Below are 17,985 nucleotides of genomic sequence, written 5' to 3' on the forward strand. Positions count from 1 at the left end.
AAGCAACTTTAAAACGAACCATACAAGAAAATTTTTTTCACTTACCCTTTTCAAGAAAAATTTAAAATCTTTTTGAGGGGTTTTATATATGTATATTGAATTTATCTCAGAGGGGAAACCCTTTTGGATCCCCCCTCATCTTTAAATAAATTTACTAATGTTATATACTTCGTTTCGTAATATATGCAGAAAAAAAGCAAAATCCCACAGGAGGAAAAATACTCAATTAAAAAAAAAGAACCACCACATAAGAACATTCAAACCGCAACAGAGCTCAAATTAGCAAGTCAAAATTTTTTAAAAAAATTATAGCTTTCAGATTTTACATTACGCATAAAGGGGCCTTTTTTTAACGTTTTGTGTGTTACTTTTCTTTATCAAATATAATGTTCTTTACACTTAAACCATAAAATTCAGTTCAACAGCAATATCGCAAAATAATTTTAAAATCAGCATATATTTAGAATTTCCGATACACAGTTTTGCGCTTTGCACGTAAAAATGGTCCCACACACACGTACTGTGTTGTCATTGTTCGCTTTGAAATCTTTGAGTTTGTTTGTTAATCAAAAATTCGTTCAAGTTTTACAAAATATCAATCAGATAATAAAAAAAATTCCAAATTCTAAGTTTGGGCTTCCAGATGCCCATATTAGTTTGGAAACATATGTTATTCAAAATTTGATATCTCTAGGTTACCGTTGTTTTATCACAATGCGAGAAAGATTTATGCAGATTTTTCAATATTTAATTTCTTTAAATATAACACAGGGGGATAACATCTAGTGGTAACATGTTACCACTAGATGGTAACAGTGGTAACACAGTTTCAAAACATCGGGTTAGCCATGTTGGCGTGTTTATCGCCCATTGAAAAACAGTCTCTAAGCAGTGGGCTAAAACCACATGCAGTTTTGTTTTTTAATAAAATTAGTACAAGTATTCTCAGAATAGTAGTTACAGAACTGCTTTTTGAATTCTAATATTAATTTCATTAAAATGAAACCTAGACAATTAGTAATAAGTGCTTAAAAAGTAGTAAAACTCTGAAAATTCAAAGCTCTTAAGTTCAAATTTTACTCAGATTCTAAATTCAGGTAAATATAATATTCTTGAATCCAACAGAATTTCGAAGTTCAAGAACTGTTTCTGCTTCATTTGGGAAATGTTAAGCTGAAAAAATAATTTAGTAGGTGTTGCAACTTTCCAATCTTAATTAATTTTGTAATTTAATGCATTTATTTTAAAATATAAGTCTGCTTAAAAAAAAATAAGTAGTTGGTTCTGTTATGTGTATGTATTCATTGAAATAAAGGCAATCATGTATGTCTGTGATGTGTCAAATAGGTATTGCAACGTTTTTTTTTTTTTTTTTTTGCTAGCTGTGAAAGGTATCAGATGCTGCTCTTCCTCACCCCCACCAAAACATTGCTGTATAATATAAAAACAAAATAAAAAAAAGGAAATTATGGGAATGATATCCACTATCAGCAGACTTATAAAAAATGTTATCTCAACTTTAGCTATAAAGGAAAATATTATTGCAGTATAACTAAAAGAAGTGCTATTTCTTAATACTGCAAAACAAATTTGTTTATTGTAAAAGTTAATAAAAAAATCTGGATATTGAAGAAGCATATGGAAACATCAAAAGTAATTTTAAAAATCAAACTGGTATCATTTTTATTTAAAATTAGCCAAAAAATTAATTTAATTGCCAGTATTGATGAAATTACTGTGATGATTAATAATGCTTATTTATGTTTGCCAAAGTAATTTGTTTAAGTATTATTGCTTTGTTTTTTAAAAAAATATTCTTATCATTGCCATTATTATTTAGGCATCAGTTTTAGATTAGAGCAGGTGCATGTTTCTATTGTCATTGATATCTCTATTGTCACATTCTGGTAAGGCTTGTCCCACTAGTTTGTTTCTTAACGATTTTTATTGCATTTTGCATAGTGCATTTGCTGAGAAAAACAAGGCCAATCTAATATTTACAGGTATGTGATACTTTACCAAAAAATTGCTCCAACTCCCATGTAGTGGAATTGTTGTTGCGTCGTCTTGTCCATGAAATTCATGGAAGAATAGTTACCAGAGCCTCAGGAGGTTAGACTTCTACTTCCACCCGAATTTTGAGGGAGAGCACCCCAGGGGGTGGTCCGAGGGTCTCCCACCCCTCTTCCCTATTATCAAACCACGTAAAAAGTCTTTTGGTTCGCTATATATTTAGAGTGTCCTTATGCCGCAAAGACATTTACAAACGTCCATGCCTTCACTGGGATTCGAACCTGGAGCCACTGCTACCACGGTAGGTTCCCCTAACCACTCTACCATCTGGACAGCAGTGGAATTGGAGCATACACAACTTCAACTGACCAGGCAACATGATGGAAATGAAACATACACAACTTCTAACAAAGTGTTAGAAAAAGAACTAAGAATTTGTTTAAGGAAAGTTGCTGGCTTCTTTTTTTAAGCAGAATTCAGATGGAAGCAGAGGTAGGCTGCCGCAAATAATAATGTGTTAGCTATGATTTTGAATGCAATTGTGAGACAGTATCTACCAAAAATTAAAAATGAGGGTCCGGATAATTGAAGCACTGCATTTTTCCTCCTTTCCATGGCAGATTGAAAATATTTAGAATGTCTGTGTATTAGCATGAATGGTATATAAATTTATAAAAGCAGATAAATATTACTGTAACAGACAATTGAAAATGAGAAGTTAACATACACTGAAGAGCCAAAACGTTATGACCACTTACTCAAGATGACTGGAGACAAGTTGTGTCAAATGTATAAGCAGTGTTCACGCAAAGTCGAGATATTCCGACATGGTAGTGTTTGAGCTCTAAGCTGCGGTTTCTTGGCATTCCAAATGTACTGTATCAGTTTAAGATCCAGCGAGTTAGGTGGCCAGGACATAAATTTGAATTCATCCTTGTGCTCCTCGAATACAGTTTGAGCCTCGTGACATAGGACGCTGTCCTGCTTGAAGAATCCATTTCCATTTGGGAAGACAGGCAGTATGTAAAGATGCAGCTGATCTGCATTTATGTTCAGTTCAGATAGTCTGCAGCTTTTATGGTCTGTTCTACTACAACTGAGAGACCCATAGCCCTCCCCCCCCCACGAGAACATCCTCCAAAGCATCATACAGCCGCCACCAACTTGTGTATGACCTGCTGTAAGGGGGGGAGAGCACTGCTTGCGTGGAAGGCAGCGTATCCTGACATGACCATCGATGTAATGAATGAGAAATCGAGATTCATTTGACCAGGCAACTGTCTTTCACTTATCCATGGTACAGGGTCCAGTCTCGATGTTCCTGGCCCACTGTAGACGTAGTTGACATGACGCTTGATCCACAGAGGCACATAAATGAGATGTCTACTGCGTAGTCCTGTATCCTGTAGTATCCACTGAAGTGCGTCTTCCGAAACACTTGCATTTAATTCTGCATTTGCTGTACCAAGCGGGACAGTCTCCAACAACCCCCCCTCTTTTTTTCCCCTTTTTAATGCTGCGTGAACATCCAGCACCTTCGCGTCAACTGCTGGTTTCACCGTCATTCATCCACTTTGCATAAATACTAACAATGTCAGATCGTGAAAAAACTACCAGTCGTGCAGTTTTGGAGATACTAGTTCTCAGTCTTTGGGCCATTACGATTTGCCCTCTATCAAATTTAGTTAAATCAGCAGCCTGTGCTATCACTCGCAAAAATAAATGCAAGAATGATTTCTTACCTTCCTCAGCAGCAGTTAAATTTCTATTTCCGCTTAATCGCATGCCTTCCACATCATCCAGATGAGTTCATTGAAAAATCTGGGGATGGTCATAATACTTTGATTCATCAGTGTATATAAGACAAGATGCATGCTGATAAAAATAAAGATTGGAGTATTAAAAGCCATTACATTAATAGATTAAATATAAATTTAAAAAAGAAGTTGGTATAATATCACTATAAAACAGAGAATTGAATATGGAATTAAGTACATGAAAGATAACATATGAAGGAAACTTGGAAAAAATATTAGGATTGCTGTGTTGGAAGACGTTACAGTTAGCATTTAGCATTATAGCCAGTTTATTACATCTGCGTCAAAAGATCTTCAAGAATCCTTTTGTCTTATCGGGTGTTGAGAATTTAGTAGGCAGTGATCTGGGTATAAGAGGTTTCAATTGTTGGATTTAATTTCTTCTACTATTTTAGCAAAGTAGATTTCTAAAATAATTATTCTCATCCCTGTGAGTTTGTGACTAATCAAAAAGCATCTTATCTTTCAGTTTGGGTACTTGTCTTCCATAGTAGTCTTGTTGAGGAAGTGGATTTGTTGCTTTTTTTGCATTGGTAAGAAATATAAAAGTTGCCAATCTCCACATGTACAAAAAACAAACTGTTAATGATCTAATTGGTTTTCCATAATTGCTTTGTGTTAATGTAGTGGGTTTTCTTTGTAAAATACACATTATGCTTATCATGTTTCATCTTCAACAGCAAAAATAAGCTATAGTTCATGGCATTATTAGCAGTAATTGCTGAATTGTGGTCCTCAGAAATTCTGTAAAAAATTAACTTTCTGATATGTTTGTATATTTTACACAATTGTATTAAGATAATTAATGTACATATTAAATACGTTTTGTTAAATTAGATTGTTCTTTTAAATAAATTGCTGGCATAATTGTTTTAAATACTAAGTAGGCATTTATACTAAATTCCTTCTCTCTATATATAAATATTAAATAACTTGTATAGATGTTGAATAAATTGCTGATTTACCATTGTCAATTTTATTTTTGTGGATGTTATAATGCTTAGCATCAAACTGCAGTTTCATAACCCACCATGCCTTAGTAAAAGCACCATTTGCTTTTACCAAGGCTGTTACACAACACAAGTGCCACAGTTTGTTTACCTTATGTTTGAGTTATTTAGCATTTGATATTAAATCAGGTTTGTAATATGGTATTGTTTATTCTTGAAAAATTGTATGGGGCACTGTTATTGTCTGTAATTAAAAAAAAACTTTTAATTTTTCAAATGATGGTGTTAAATTATTACATTAAGATGAAGGTTTTTCAGTTTCATACTTTTGGATTTAACTAATGAAAAATTTGTGCTCTAAGTTCTCAGCTCAGAATTTCAGGTCCAGAGTGTTCTTATTTTCTATTTTCGTGTAAATATCTGTTCTGTTGAATTTAGATTGCATTTTTTCTTTTAGGAGGGCCTAAGAAGTTTATCTAAAACTGAAAAAGGAGATTCAGATCAACTGATGAATGAACAACAAACTAATGGAAATTTGGCAAAAAGCATTTTACATGGTACCGTTAAAGTATTTGGTTTTTTTGCCAATCTTGCTAATCAATCTGCTGGGCTCCCATGATGTATTTGTTTCATCAGCTTTTAATTCTTGTGATTAACAATATTTCACAATATTTTTACATTTTTATTGTTCTTTCACACTGAGCGAAACTTGTTGTGATATATACAGATAAAATTTATTTTTGTTTCCTGGGAATATTTCTTCCTTTGTTATTACTAATATTTTTGTTTATAACATAAAACATGCCATTCTGTAGGTATTTCGTTTCACATACAATGTTAATTGTATTATTGAGTTTTGAATTTTTTGTGTGTGCATAGAAAAACTGGTTACTGTGGGTTTTATTATATATAGATGTGTATAAACAGTGCAGATGTCGCTTATTATTTTGATATTATATGGTCTGTGATTATTTAAACAGAATAAAGTATGCAGGCCATTTTTGTTGTCTATCTGATGCACTATAGAATAATGTACCTGAATACTGTATACATTGTGCATTAGAATTTTCGTATAAAGATGCCAGTGTAAATCTGAGAAATATATCTATGTGTGCGCTTGTATAAAAATACAGAAAATATTATTTGTGTTGGTTAATTAAGCCAAAATATATAATTGCATAAAAAAGATCAGTATATGCATTTAAGTTATTATGTATTGAATTATTATTGAGCATTGAAGAGGTTTTTAGGCGTACTGATTCTGTTTCTTTCAAAGTATGGTGTTCCAAAGAATATTTTTTTCCTCTCCCGCTATGGTATTTCCTACATGATTCATAGAAAATGTTTATACTTTTTAAAAAAATCCATATTTATTTGTTATTAAATTGTAGGTTTGTAATATAGTTGTAAGCAGGCAATATGAATGAAAATTTTGGGAGATATCTTTAAGTATTTTACTTAATTTAGGCATAAAATATGTTATTTTTTATGGACCTAACTTACTAGAAAGATAATTGATTTTTAATATTTGATCTAGGGTTTTTTTATTACATGAATAACTCAAATATTTGGCATACTGTATGAGTGCAAGAAGTATATATTTTGTAAATTACTGGAACATACAAATTACAGGTTTAATATGTTAAATCTGATCAATCAAATCTGTAAGTTTTAAAAATACTTAATAATCTACATGAGTGAACTTAGAATAATCTTTTTTCCCCTGATTTGGAAATTACTAAGCATTGAGAAAAAAAAAAGTACGAGTAAGCTTGAAAGTAGAAATTGTGCATGTTTCTGAAAGCTCACCAATAAGCGTGATGAGTGACATTTGCTATATCAAAGGAAAGTTGATTAAAATGACTAAGTATTTGTAAAGCCGTGTTTTTTAATTTGTATACATTGGTGTCATTATTTCACAAGTATATAAATTTTCAAAGCCTTAAAAGTTTCATATTTATAATGCTAACTGTTGTAATTTTTTTCACATCTTTTAGTTGTAATGTTGGCATGGATTTTGTTCTGATTTCATGATAGATTGCATCATTATAAAATGAGAAAATTCCAACCATAAAATGAAGAATTTCCACTGAAGAATATAATTTTTTAGAAAATGTGTGGATTTGACGAATAAGCGAAATCAAAACTGAACAGCCAGGCATTTCATAAGTGAAATAAATGCTTATTTTGGTCTTAAAAGAAACAGTATATTTATTTTTGCAATTTTCATTCTTTTTTGAAACGTTTCTTATTTTTTACATAAAAATATAACAAACTTTTAAGAAATAAAACTTACACAACGCTCATCAAGGAACACTCCAAGTAACATTGACTCGTTGCCACACGGCGAATCTTAATAATTTTATAGAAGCATTAAATTATGTTCCACTGCAGATGCACAAGCATAATTGTTTAGAAAAGACACAAGCATTAAAACTTCCTACATGACTTAAAATATCAAAATAAATATGTTCCATGTGTTAATTACAGATCTCAACCAAGTACCTAAAATTTTTATAAACTTTCTCAGGCAATTTTTTAATATTTAATTGATATAATTTAAAAAAGTGCATAAGAAATTTTAATAATATCTTGAGAATTTTAAAGTGAATGTTTATACTTTTCTTAAATCTTAGCAGAGAAGTTGTCTGTATTAAGTAAAGAACTGCATAAATTATTTATTTTGTAGACATTTTTTTTTTAAAAATAATTTTGAGTGAAATGGAAAACTGCAAAATTGTATTGGTGGAACAAAATCCATGACTGAGGTGGGGCTCAAATGTTATCCATTGTTTCAGATATCTATTTACTGATATGAAGTACGAAGAGGGCAAAAAAGAAGCAATTTTTAAGGAAGAGTGCTTTATAGGTTTTTTTTTTTTTTTTTTAAATCTAAATTGTAATATTTTCAGAACATTCTTTGTTTCTTTTTATGTATTAAAAGTGAAGTGTATTACATCGAATTTCCCAGATTATTCATTGTTTTGTTTTGGAAAAGGATTTTTTCTAAGGAAATTTGTGCTGTTTTTTACATTATGAAGTCATTTTTAAAAGTTGACATCTGATTTTCTTCTTTAATATTATTTGTGTGGGAAATTCTATTATTATTAAAAACAGTAATAAACATTTTGAAAGGGCATAACTTTAGGAACATTTAAATTTTGCCAAGTGTTCTGATTGTATATAAGTATTGTTTATGGTGCATAATTTGTAGCAATTTAATATTGTTTTAGGAATTTTTTTCCCTTGTATATTTTGATATGAATTATTAGAACTTTTGAAGATATCCTGCAGTTTAAGAAAGAAAAATACTGTATAGGTTTGATAGAAAAAAAAGTGTTATTGGAGTTACTGTTAAAAGAATGATATACACATGTTTGATCATTTAAGATGTGTACAATAAAAGAAAGATTCTCTATAATATTTTTAGGAACGTCTTGTATCAAATTCAGTTTTATCATTAAAATATGTTAAACGTTATAGTCTTGTGGAGAACATTTTTCCCTCACCTGGCTTTTGTTAAGCAGGGTTATATATCAGTATCATATCGGAAATAATTACTTCATTTGGAAAAGCATAGAAAACAAAAGCTTACATTGTAAAGCCATCTTCCAAATATCAAAATTATCCATCTTCCAAATTCTCATAAAGAAGTAAAAGGTTTCTGAGGAGTTTATACGATAATTTTGGAGCTCTGGGCAGTAATCAGGCTTCAGTTAGTCCAGTTGTAGAGTTAATGTTGAACTTGGGAGCTAAAGTCTTGCAGACTACTAGAGAAGATTCAATTTGGCGATTTATCAGGTCTTAGCGAAATTGTGACGCCAAGCACATGCGCAAAAGGAAATAACGCTGTCGTTTTAAGTTTTAAGTTTAAAGTTTTAAGTTTTAAGTTTAATGTTTAAAGTTTGTGATGGCTGTGAGTATGTCAAACGAAGTGGAAAATGAATTTTATAAAATTTTATTTGATGAATATTCCTACGAAGTAGTGTCTTCCAAGTTCGTAGGAAAAGTGGATTTCGACTTTGAGATCAGATGTAATCTTTATAGTGAAGATTGATGGGAGAATTGGAAAATACATTTTGAAGCTGTTTCCCACGTGCATTGGATTGTATCTTTCAAAACAAAACAATGCAAATCGGAAAGAGCAAAGTTTATTTTTAACCCCTTAACTGCCGCGGGCGTATATATACGCCTTGCTCAGCCGATGCGTTAACTGTCCCCCAGATGCGCAGCCGATGCGTTAACTTTGCGAATAATTTTAGGTGTAGCAGCGCAAAGCAAATGATAGCAGTTTGGAAGGACGTATATATACGCCTGGGGCAGTTAACGCATCGGCTGAGCAAGGCATATATATACGCCCGCGGCAGTTAAGGGGTTAAGAAAGATTATGTGTGTCAACATGCAAGACTAAATAAGAAAGAGGCTAGTTTCAGAAATAAAGAATGTTTAGCTGCTTTGCATGTCAGAATTTAAAAAAATAATGAGTATACAAAATGTTGTGATGAGTTTGTAAAAAAGAATCTGTGCACTTTGATTAAAGTTTCATTTTGGCATAGACATGGATGTGATGTTGCTGAAGCATGGAATTGCTTACTCCCAACTGATTCGTTGAAAGAAGTGTTCAACTATTTTCGTGCCGGTAAAATAACAATTAATAATATAATATTTTTATTCTGCTATACATCCACAGAGTTCAGTGTTAGTAAATACCGTCAAAATGGTGACAATAAAGTCAGTCTCATAAACATGTATCTGAACATAGAATTGTTCTACTTAATGGGCAATATGTTTTATTACTTTTCGTGATATTCAGTACATCATATTTCGTACAGTGAGTTTGCAATTGTTAAGCATATTAATTCATCCATTACATTATGGAATAATAAATAAATTTATAGTTTCTATATGTATATTGAAATGACAACTTCAGAATGTAAAATTATTCACACACTATAGAAGGAAAAATCATTTAATTAATCATTTAATAATAAGTTAATTGAATGTTTAAGTAATTAATAACACATAGTAACTTTTCATTTAGTTAAATTCTAAACAGAATCAGACTCCTCTGATAGTAACATCAAAAATGTCTACTAAATCATTGACCAAGAGTGCACTTGGTTATGTCTGTCATTAGTTTAAACCTTGGACACATTATAGGGGATGATATGAATTTGCCCAGCTCTATCTCATTTTGAAACAGTGACCAGGAGATAAATCCATAGATGATCTACCCCTCTTCGTTCCCATTAACTCTTGAGGACTTATTGTTCCATGCTATATACCAGGGCTTAATTTCTAAAATTAAAAGTGCCGGAGCCGTATGGAAGACTGCAAGGAAGGAGAGAAAAAATAAATGAATAATTAAAATAGCTAATAGTTAAATAATAAATTTAAATTAATATTAATTAATTTGATTAAATTAACTAATTGAATTAAGAAAATTGTAAAGATAAAGAGAAATTTAATAAATTATTAAATTAATTTTGAATAGTTAAATAGGAAAAAAAAGTATCGGACCTCTTCTTATTTGAGGCATCATCTGGAATTACAATTCTACTTAGATGCTAAGAAGCAGCTCAGCCAATTTCCTTCTAAGCCCTGATTATACATAAAATGTACTATTCCAAGGAATGACAAGTATCAGTCTTTTTTTGCAGCACACCAAGGAGAAAAGGTAAAATGTTTAAAGCTTCACTAAGGAGAATAGTGAGAATTCTAGAAACAGTATGAGGGTATGGAAAGAAATTTAACTGAAAAGTGTAGCTTTGAAAATAAAGAGGGAAAAGTTCAAGACTACGTGATTGTGATGCTCTGTCGATATAATTCTAGCCATCAAGCAGAAATTTTCCCTGATTACTTTTCCTGAATACAACGTTAGAATAAATATAAGACTTCTTGGTACAAGTGGCAGCAGTGGTCCCTCCGTTTGGTTACATCATTCAGAAAGCCTACAGCTCTGCAGAAGGAAGTCACTAGCATAGAATGTGCACGACCAGGGTGTCACTTTTAGTTCTTTGAGGAATACAAAATTTACCGCTCTCACAAATTCATTGCGTAACCTGGAAAATGCGTTTGACATATAATTGGGGGCTTTTCCTTCCTCAAAAGGCTCAACCTCTGTGCAAAGCTTGAGTGCAATGGAAAGACAAGCTTGCATTCAGAAGTTAGAATCAGATTTTTAAGACACGTTTACTATTAAAACAAAATTTCTGTGTTAAAATTGTGGTTCACTTACATAAAAAATGTGCCTGAGCCCTTTTATTTATCCAGCTGAAATTATAATTTATTGTGAAAACTGAGAAGTACCGGAGCTGGGCTTAGGCGCAATTTAAGCTCTGCTATATACACAAATGCCACAAAGTGAAGAGAAATTTAAATGCCACCAACCTGCACGCCTTTAATTCTCATTCTAAACTTTTCAAAATAAATAGATTTATCATATGAATACAGTGCATCAAAACAAAAGTATATGTGGTACTCCTTTTTTTTTTTTTTTTTTTCCCCTCCCCATTTATCAAAAATCTCTTAAATGACTTCAATAATTTGAAAGCAAAAAGGAAATTTTATCAGAACAATGGCAAGTTCTGTATTTTTAGTAGAAAGCCCACTCAATCCCTTAATATTAAAAATAAATATTTTTAATGTTTGGAAATTTATTATTCCCAAATTATATGACCATAATAACTAAATCCTTTATGCCACTTCTCTTTTACAAAGGTCTTAAATTTACTCTCAGAAAGAACCAAGGGTTCTAAAAAAAGCATGGATTAGTGAAAATATTATTTAATATTTTTATTTAATGTAATTACTGCAAAAATGTACGCCTTAATTTTAAGAAAGTGTACTGATCTATCACAGTTTTTTCAAAATGCTTGATCATGTATGAAAACAAATTTTTGTTTATTGAATATATTAATTTTAATATTTTATGCTAACTATAACACAATATAAACCTGAATTGCCAGTGCTGTGAGCAAACGTAGAAATCATAGGAACAGTACACACTCAAGCGATGGTTAAGATGCTACTAAATGATCCTCGTTCTTTCTGCATAAAAAAATTGCATCTCTTACTATCAGATCTTTGACAACTCAGGATACCAAACATAATCATTACTCAATCACCTGTAATTATAATGCACTTGTTGGCCTTTTAAATGCTAATTAATAATATATATATATATATTATTAATTAGATGATATATGTATTACATCATTTTACATTTTAGTAATTTTAATTTGTTTAAATAAAATTTGAAAGTTTTTTTTTTTCCTAATCCAAGAACCTTTTTCTATTTAAATTAATGGTAAATAGTTCTTTGATTTATGCCATAGGAGGGAGAGCAAAGGAAGATGAAATGAGTTAAATAAAAACTGTTAAAATGAATAAATTATTAACTTTTATACATCCACTTCATATTTTATAAGAATCAATAAATATCTTTTCAGAATTATTTAATAGATAAATATATACATGTAATAGTTACAGAGTTATTAATACTGAACTATACAGTGGTGGCCAAAATTGTGTAAAAGAAATTTCATCTGTAGCATAAAAACTTTGGCATCACTTTCCTTCCTCCGTGTCTTCGAGCAACAAAATAGCGTGGGCATAATAGTTGAGGCATATAACTGTAGTGGGCGGAGCATAGTAGCACTGACCAAACGTTGAAGTTTTATACACATAAGACAAATCAAAAACCTGCCTCCGGCAGCGCAAAGTCCATATCGCTTTGCAATAATTAAGTAAATATAAATACGAGTAAACAATGAAAAGTAGAAAAAACGTTAAAATCACTATGTACATCGATCACCATAACTCGTTATGGTGTATTGTTCTTGGTCTTTTGCAGCGTTGAATGACTGTATAGTTATAATCTCCTATGCTACGTACAACTTCATTTTCGTGATTATCACCTTTGGTGTAGAAAGCTATCTGAGTATTATAGAATATACAGTGGTGGCCAAAATTGTAGCCACTTTTCAAAATTTTTATGTTTTTTAACTTTGTATGCTTATAGAAAACGTTACGTTTCGCAAAATGCAAACATGTATATATCATTTTAAAGAGAATTTATTGCTGAATTCAATACAAAACACAAAATTCAGTTATTTGCAATACAAAAAAAGTTATATGTACTTTAATATAAATAAAAAACACAGTTATGAAGTGGTTTGTAATGTCTAGCTTTCCTGGCCAATCACTGTTCTTGTTCCGAGAACCATCAAATGTTAGTAACTGCCAGTAGAAGCTGACATCATGTTTACACTTGAAATAATTCATTATTTTCTTTGTTCTGTAGAAAGATGACCTGTTTCTTATACAGTGCAATTACAAGTAGGAATTTTTGTAAAAATTTTTAATATTTAGTCAAGAAGCAATGACATCCAATAAAAGGGTTCGTTGGACACCTAAAAAGAGATGTAATGTTATTGTGTTACGAGAAAGTGGTCTTTCCTATGCTGAAATTGCAAGACAGGTGGGTGGTTCAGTGACTACATCTGGAGTCCGAAAGTTTTGTTTACGATATCAGGAGACAAATTCAATAAAAAACAAAGAATTAAAAGGCCGAAAAAGGTGCACCACATCTATTGATGACAGAAGAATAAAAAGACTATGTCTCAGAGATAGAAAAAATGTCATCAGCGGCCATCGGAAGTGATCTGAATGATGCTGGTGTTTCTGTCAGTTCAAGAACAATCAGAAGAAGATTAACATATGTTGGACTGAGAGGTAGAATTCCACGAAAAAAGCCTTATCTTAATTTTCAGCAACGAAAAAGAAAAAAAAAAAGACTACAGTGGGCAAAGGAACACACTAATTGGACAGATGATCAGTGGTCACAAGTTATATGGAGTGATGAAACTAAGATATCGTTATTCAGTAGTGATGGGCGAAAATATGCAAGACGTAGAATAGGAGAAGAGCTACATCCTGACTGCATTCAAGCAACTGTGAAGAACCCAGTTAGTGTTATGATTTGGTCATGCATGTCAGCAGATGGTATTGGTCGCCTTCATGTCATCGATGGGACACTGAATGCCAGAAAATACATTGACACTATTCTAGAACCAAAACTTCTACCTTCCATCAGAGATCTCTTTTCCAACAATGCTTTGTTTATTTTTCAGCAGGATTCTGCTCCTTGCCACGTGGCCAAAATATCGAAAGAGTTTCGTACATAGAGTATTAAATTGTTGTCATGGCCTGGAAACAGTTCTGACCTCAATCCTATCGAAAATTTGTGGCACTGTTTGAAAACTCTTGTCCGAATGAGGCGCCTTTTAAATAAAAGAGAACTAATTGAGGCTATAATTGTTTCCTGGCATCTTGTAATAACGAAAGAAGAGCTTAAAACTCTTGTCAACTCAATGAAACGTCGATGTGAAGCTGTAATCTAAAATAAAGGGTATCCTACTAAGTACTGATCATCACTATCTAATGTATATCGATAACTATTATCGTTTAACTTTTTTTTATTGCAAATAATTGAATTTTCTGTTTTGTATTGAGTTCAGTAATAAATTCTCTTTAAAATGTGATATATACAAATTTGCATTTTGTGAAACGTAACGTTTTCTGTAAGCATACAAAGTTCAAAAACATAAAAATTTCTTAAAGTGTCCACACTTTTGGCCACCACTGTATAGGCTAAACTAAGAATAGTCATTTTTAAACCGGAAAGAATTATTATTATTTTATTGTTCGCTTTCAACCAAATATAATCATTATTAAATATCATGGTTTACTAAATCCCACAAATTTACAGGAAAGATATAATAACACATATGCTGAGACATGGTACGTACTCCAACATTCCATAAGCCGAAAAAAAAGCACTTCTACCTACATTGCTATCATATCATGTGAGCTTATGCTCAGCTGAAGGCTTTTTTTTTCCCTCGTGTATACCTAATATTTATCTTTACTGTAATGCGACCACGCTAACCATATGCAGTGCTAGTAACAAGTAGTCAAGACATTAAAAAAAAAAAGCACCATAAGTACATTCTGTTGAAAAATGAACAGCCATTTTTCTTTATTTAATACCTCCCACTAATCACATATGAAGTTTGTTGCTTTGGCACATGCACAATTACATATAAGCCGCCATTACGAAATATCGGCGATGAAGTATCACAATAGTTCGTCCATCTTTGCGTATGCGCTAACCGCACTATTTCGCCAAGACCTCGTAAATCGCCACATTTAGTCGCGGGTTGCGTTTCCTAGGGAGGAAGTAAAAATACGCTTCCCGGCCGACGAGAAATCTAGTACCTTATTGAAATTCTTGAAAGGCATATGAGTGCAGGATATGGTTACAGTTACATATAGGCATCGATTACATTTATTCAATCAAAATACCAATTAGTTATAAAGGAAACGAAGTAAAATGTTGTCGTTTGGCGATTTCATGCCAAATTTGGGGGACAAAAAAATTAGTCGCCAGCTTGGTGGTATCTCGTGAATTTAGCAGTCAGTGTTAAATAGACTTATCCCCCTGTAAACTTCTGGCAGAGCATCGTCTCTTTCAAGGCTTTCATGTCACATTATACAAAATATACTATAAGTTCACTAAAGTTATGTACTGTATACAAAATCCATAATAATAATATTCATGTTGACACGACTATCGAGTTCGAACTGTCGCATAAATAATAGTAAATAAAAAAACTTATTTATTAAAGATTGGCAGTTGTTTTGTACGCATGTATTATTGAATACATTGATTGAGCGATATTGCGCGAACTAAACCTAAATAAGCGTCATTACTGCTGGAGCTTTCGTGTCAAACCGAATGTGACTGAGAGTCGCCGCACTAAATCGAATAGTAACCGAGAGTCACCCCTCGAGTGCAAAGGGCTAAGTTTAAAGCATCAGCTAGCGAAAAACTAATAGTAAACGCAAGTGGTTATATACAATGAAAGCTAATTTACATCCTGGTGAGGAATAGGGAAGGAGGAAGCTATGGTTAAGATCAAAATTATAGTAACTGGTTGGTTAACGTAAGATATGGTGCAGTGTCTCCCAAATATCGGGGAACGCATTTTAAGTTCTGAAATGTTTAAGAACTACTTGTGTAAATTTGGGTTTATAATTAAAATAAATGAAAACACAGATAAAATAAGCATGTATTCCCATTTTTATATCATAACTATAAAAGAAACATTTTTCAGTTTTGAACATGAATATAATTGTGTAAAAAAAATAACAGAAAAATTTTAACAGTTTTTAGTGAGTTCAATATGGTCTGAGTCCTTTGAATTACAAAATCTTTTAGTGTCAGGCACAGTGCTAGAAACTTGAATTTCTACATTAGATAAGGGATTTTCCTTAAGTCAGTTTCTATGTTTGGATTTTTTTGTAGTGTAATGTGAAAAACCTGCCTCACACAAATACATAGGCAAATTTTAAGAAATGGGGGGGGGAATGACGGTAGGCTGTCTTGCTTAGTTTAAAGAGCAGCTTGTGATGCGTAGGATTATTAACGGAAATATAAGGATATTAAAAAACAAACAAATAAAATATATGCGTTTTCGTTTAAAATGACCCTATAAAGAATAGGTCGACGATAATGAGAAATAAGGTACAGAATTTAAGATGTTAATTACATCTGTAAATGAACTGCCAATTGTACTTGGATAGTTACTCAGCACCATATTGAGATTAACAATATGTTTAATAAAATCAAATGCCTTTTCATTTCGTTTTACGTCTACATCGAAATCTTTCATCATAATACTAAGAAAGTAAACTCTTTATCGATCCATAAGGTAGTCTCAGAATATTTCGTCAATGCACTAAACAAGAACATCTTCAAATCTCTTGAATTAACAGTTGGATGAATATATACGGATGCTGAAATAAATCTTGACTGTCCATTAACAGTGACATCAGCCGTACAAATATCGCCTACTTCTGAATTCTGTTCTGTCTTGCGCTGCTTAACAGTAAATTCTGTTGATATAGAATCTGCTACACTTGTCAAATTTGTATAAATTGCAACACCTATTAGCTTGGCAAGATAAAGATATACAGTTGGCGTCCAGTTGCAAGTTTGCATTAGGTGCGTGAGGGTGCTTAGTCCCCTCTCTCTTGTGTACCTGAGATTGATTTTCTTGCTAATAAAAGGTTGGTACGGAGATTTCATGTCGCGCGTACTGTAAAACGGCCTAGTAGCATGCATTTGTTTACTGCTTTTACGCTGATTTCTTTTCCCGAGCCCGGAGCGGTTCCTCGACTACCTGGAAACCGAGATTACTAATCTGAAGCTGTAGTTACGGAAAGCGATCCAGGAATTCTGACTGAAACTGAATGTCGTGATGCACTGTTTTTTGACGTTTCAAAGCTTTTGCAGAACAAGAGTTTCTCCGAGCAACCCCCCCCCCAGCCCTGCATTCAACAAAATGATAACTCTTCAGGATTAATCACCACTACTCACTCCAGAAGTATAGTTGATAAATTTCCACCACTTCCTGCTCCAAAAAAATGTGCTGAAAGCCCAGCTAAATGTGGTGAGGATTTCGCGAAATATAAAGCACTCGACGACAGTTCGGACTCAGACGGAGGCCAAAAGGAGACTTCACTAAAGTGCACCGTAAACCAAGAAGAAACCCTGCTACACCGCAGCAAGCAACGAAACCTGATTCATCGCAGACTGATCCTGCAACTTCACCCGTTAACGTGAATGTTTCACCCCCTACCACTCCTGAATCTCCACAACATACAATCAATCGGGATACGAGAGAAGAAAAACCTCCACCCATAATCATTAAAGACAGTAGATTTTACAGGATGGATATCCGAAAGCTACTAAATCAAAATAACTTCTCTTTGCACGACTACTTTCGTCAAACCATTGAAGATAGAGTGAAAAAAAGCCCAAAATCCCTACCATTTACCGACAAATAGTAAAAGTGGTCAAAGATGCGGGTGTCAAGTCCAAACATTATCCGAGACTTTCCTGCTTACATATAGCCAGAGGATAGTTCAGAAGATATCAGTGGCTATGGGATATAATCTGGTTCGGGTCAATCAACTAACGCGATGTAGAAATAGTAATATTACCAAACTCCCCCTCTTGTTACTCTAGACAGAACTAAAAGGAATAAGACCTTCTTTCATGAAAAATTCTTTTAGGAATGAAAGTGAAAATTGAGCAATACACAGGACGCATCGGCCCCTCTTTCTCTAGATTTCTT

General features: G+C 32.6%; 1 protein-coding gene across 2 annotated transcripts in view; it reads left to right on the forward strand.

Moving 5' to 3' along the window:
* LOC118200495 (apoptosis regulator BAX-like) overlaps nucleotides 1-8,260 on the forward strand; it is a 33,797-nt gene extending 25,537 nt beyond the window's left edge. For both annotated transcript variants that reach the window (XR_004760097.2, XM_085818954.1), the window contains exon 2: nucleotides 5,238-8,260. Coding sequence is in view for 1 of the 2 variants with exons in the window: in XM_085818954.1 (XP_085675080.1) it covers nucleotides 5,238-5,399 (162 nt within the window). In the remaining variant the exon portion in view is untranslated. The remainder of the gene's footprint in view (nucleotides 1-5,237) is intronic.
* Nucleotides 8,261-17,985: the final 9,725 nt, after the last annotated feature.

This window comes from Stegodyphus dumicola, chromosome 6, assembly GCF_044657685.1.
Source record: "Stegodyphus dumicola isolate Sdum_Otavi_A_Nest chromosome 6, ASM4465768v1".
NCBI classification, from domain to species: domain Eukaryota; kingdom Metazoa; phylum Arthropoda; class Arachnida; order Araneae; family Eresidae; genus Stegodyphus; species Stegodyphus dumicola.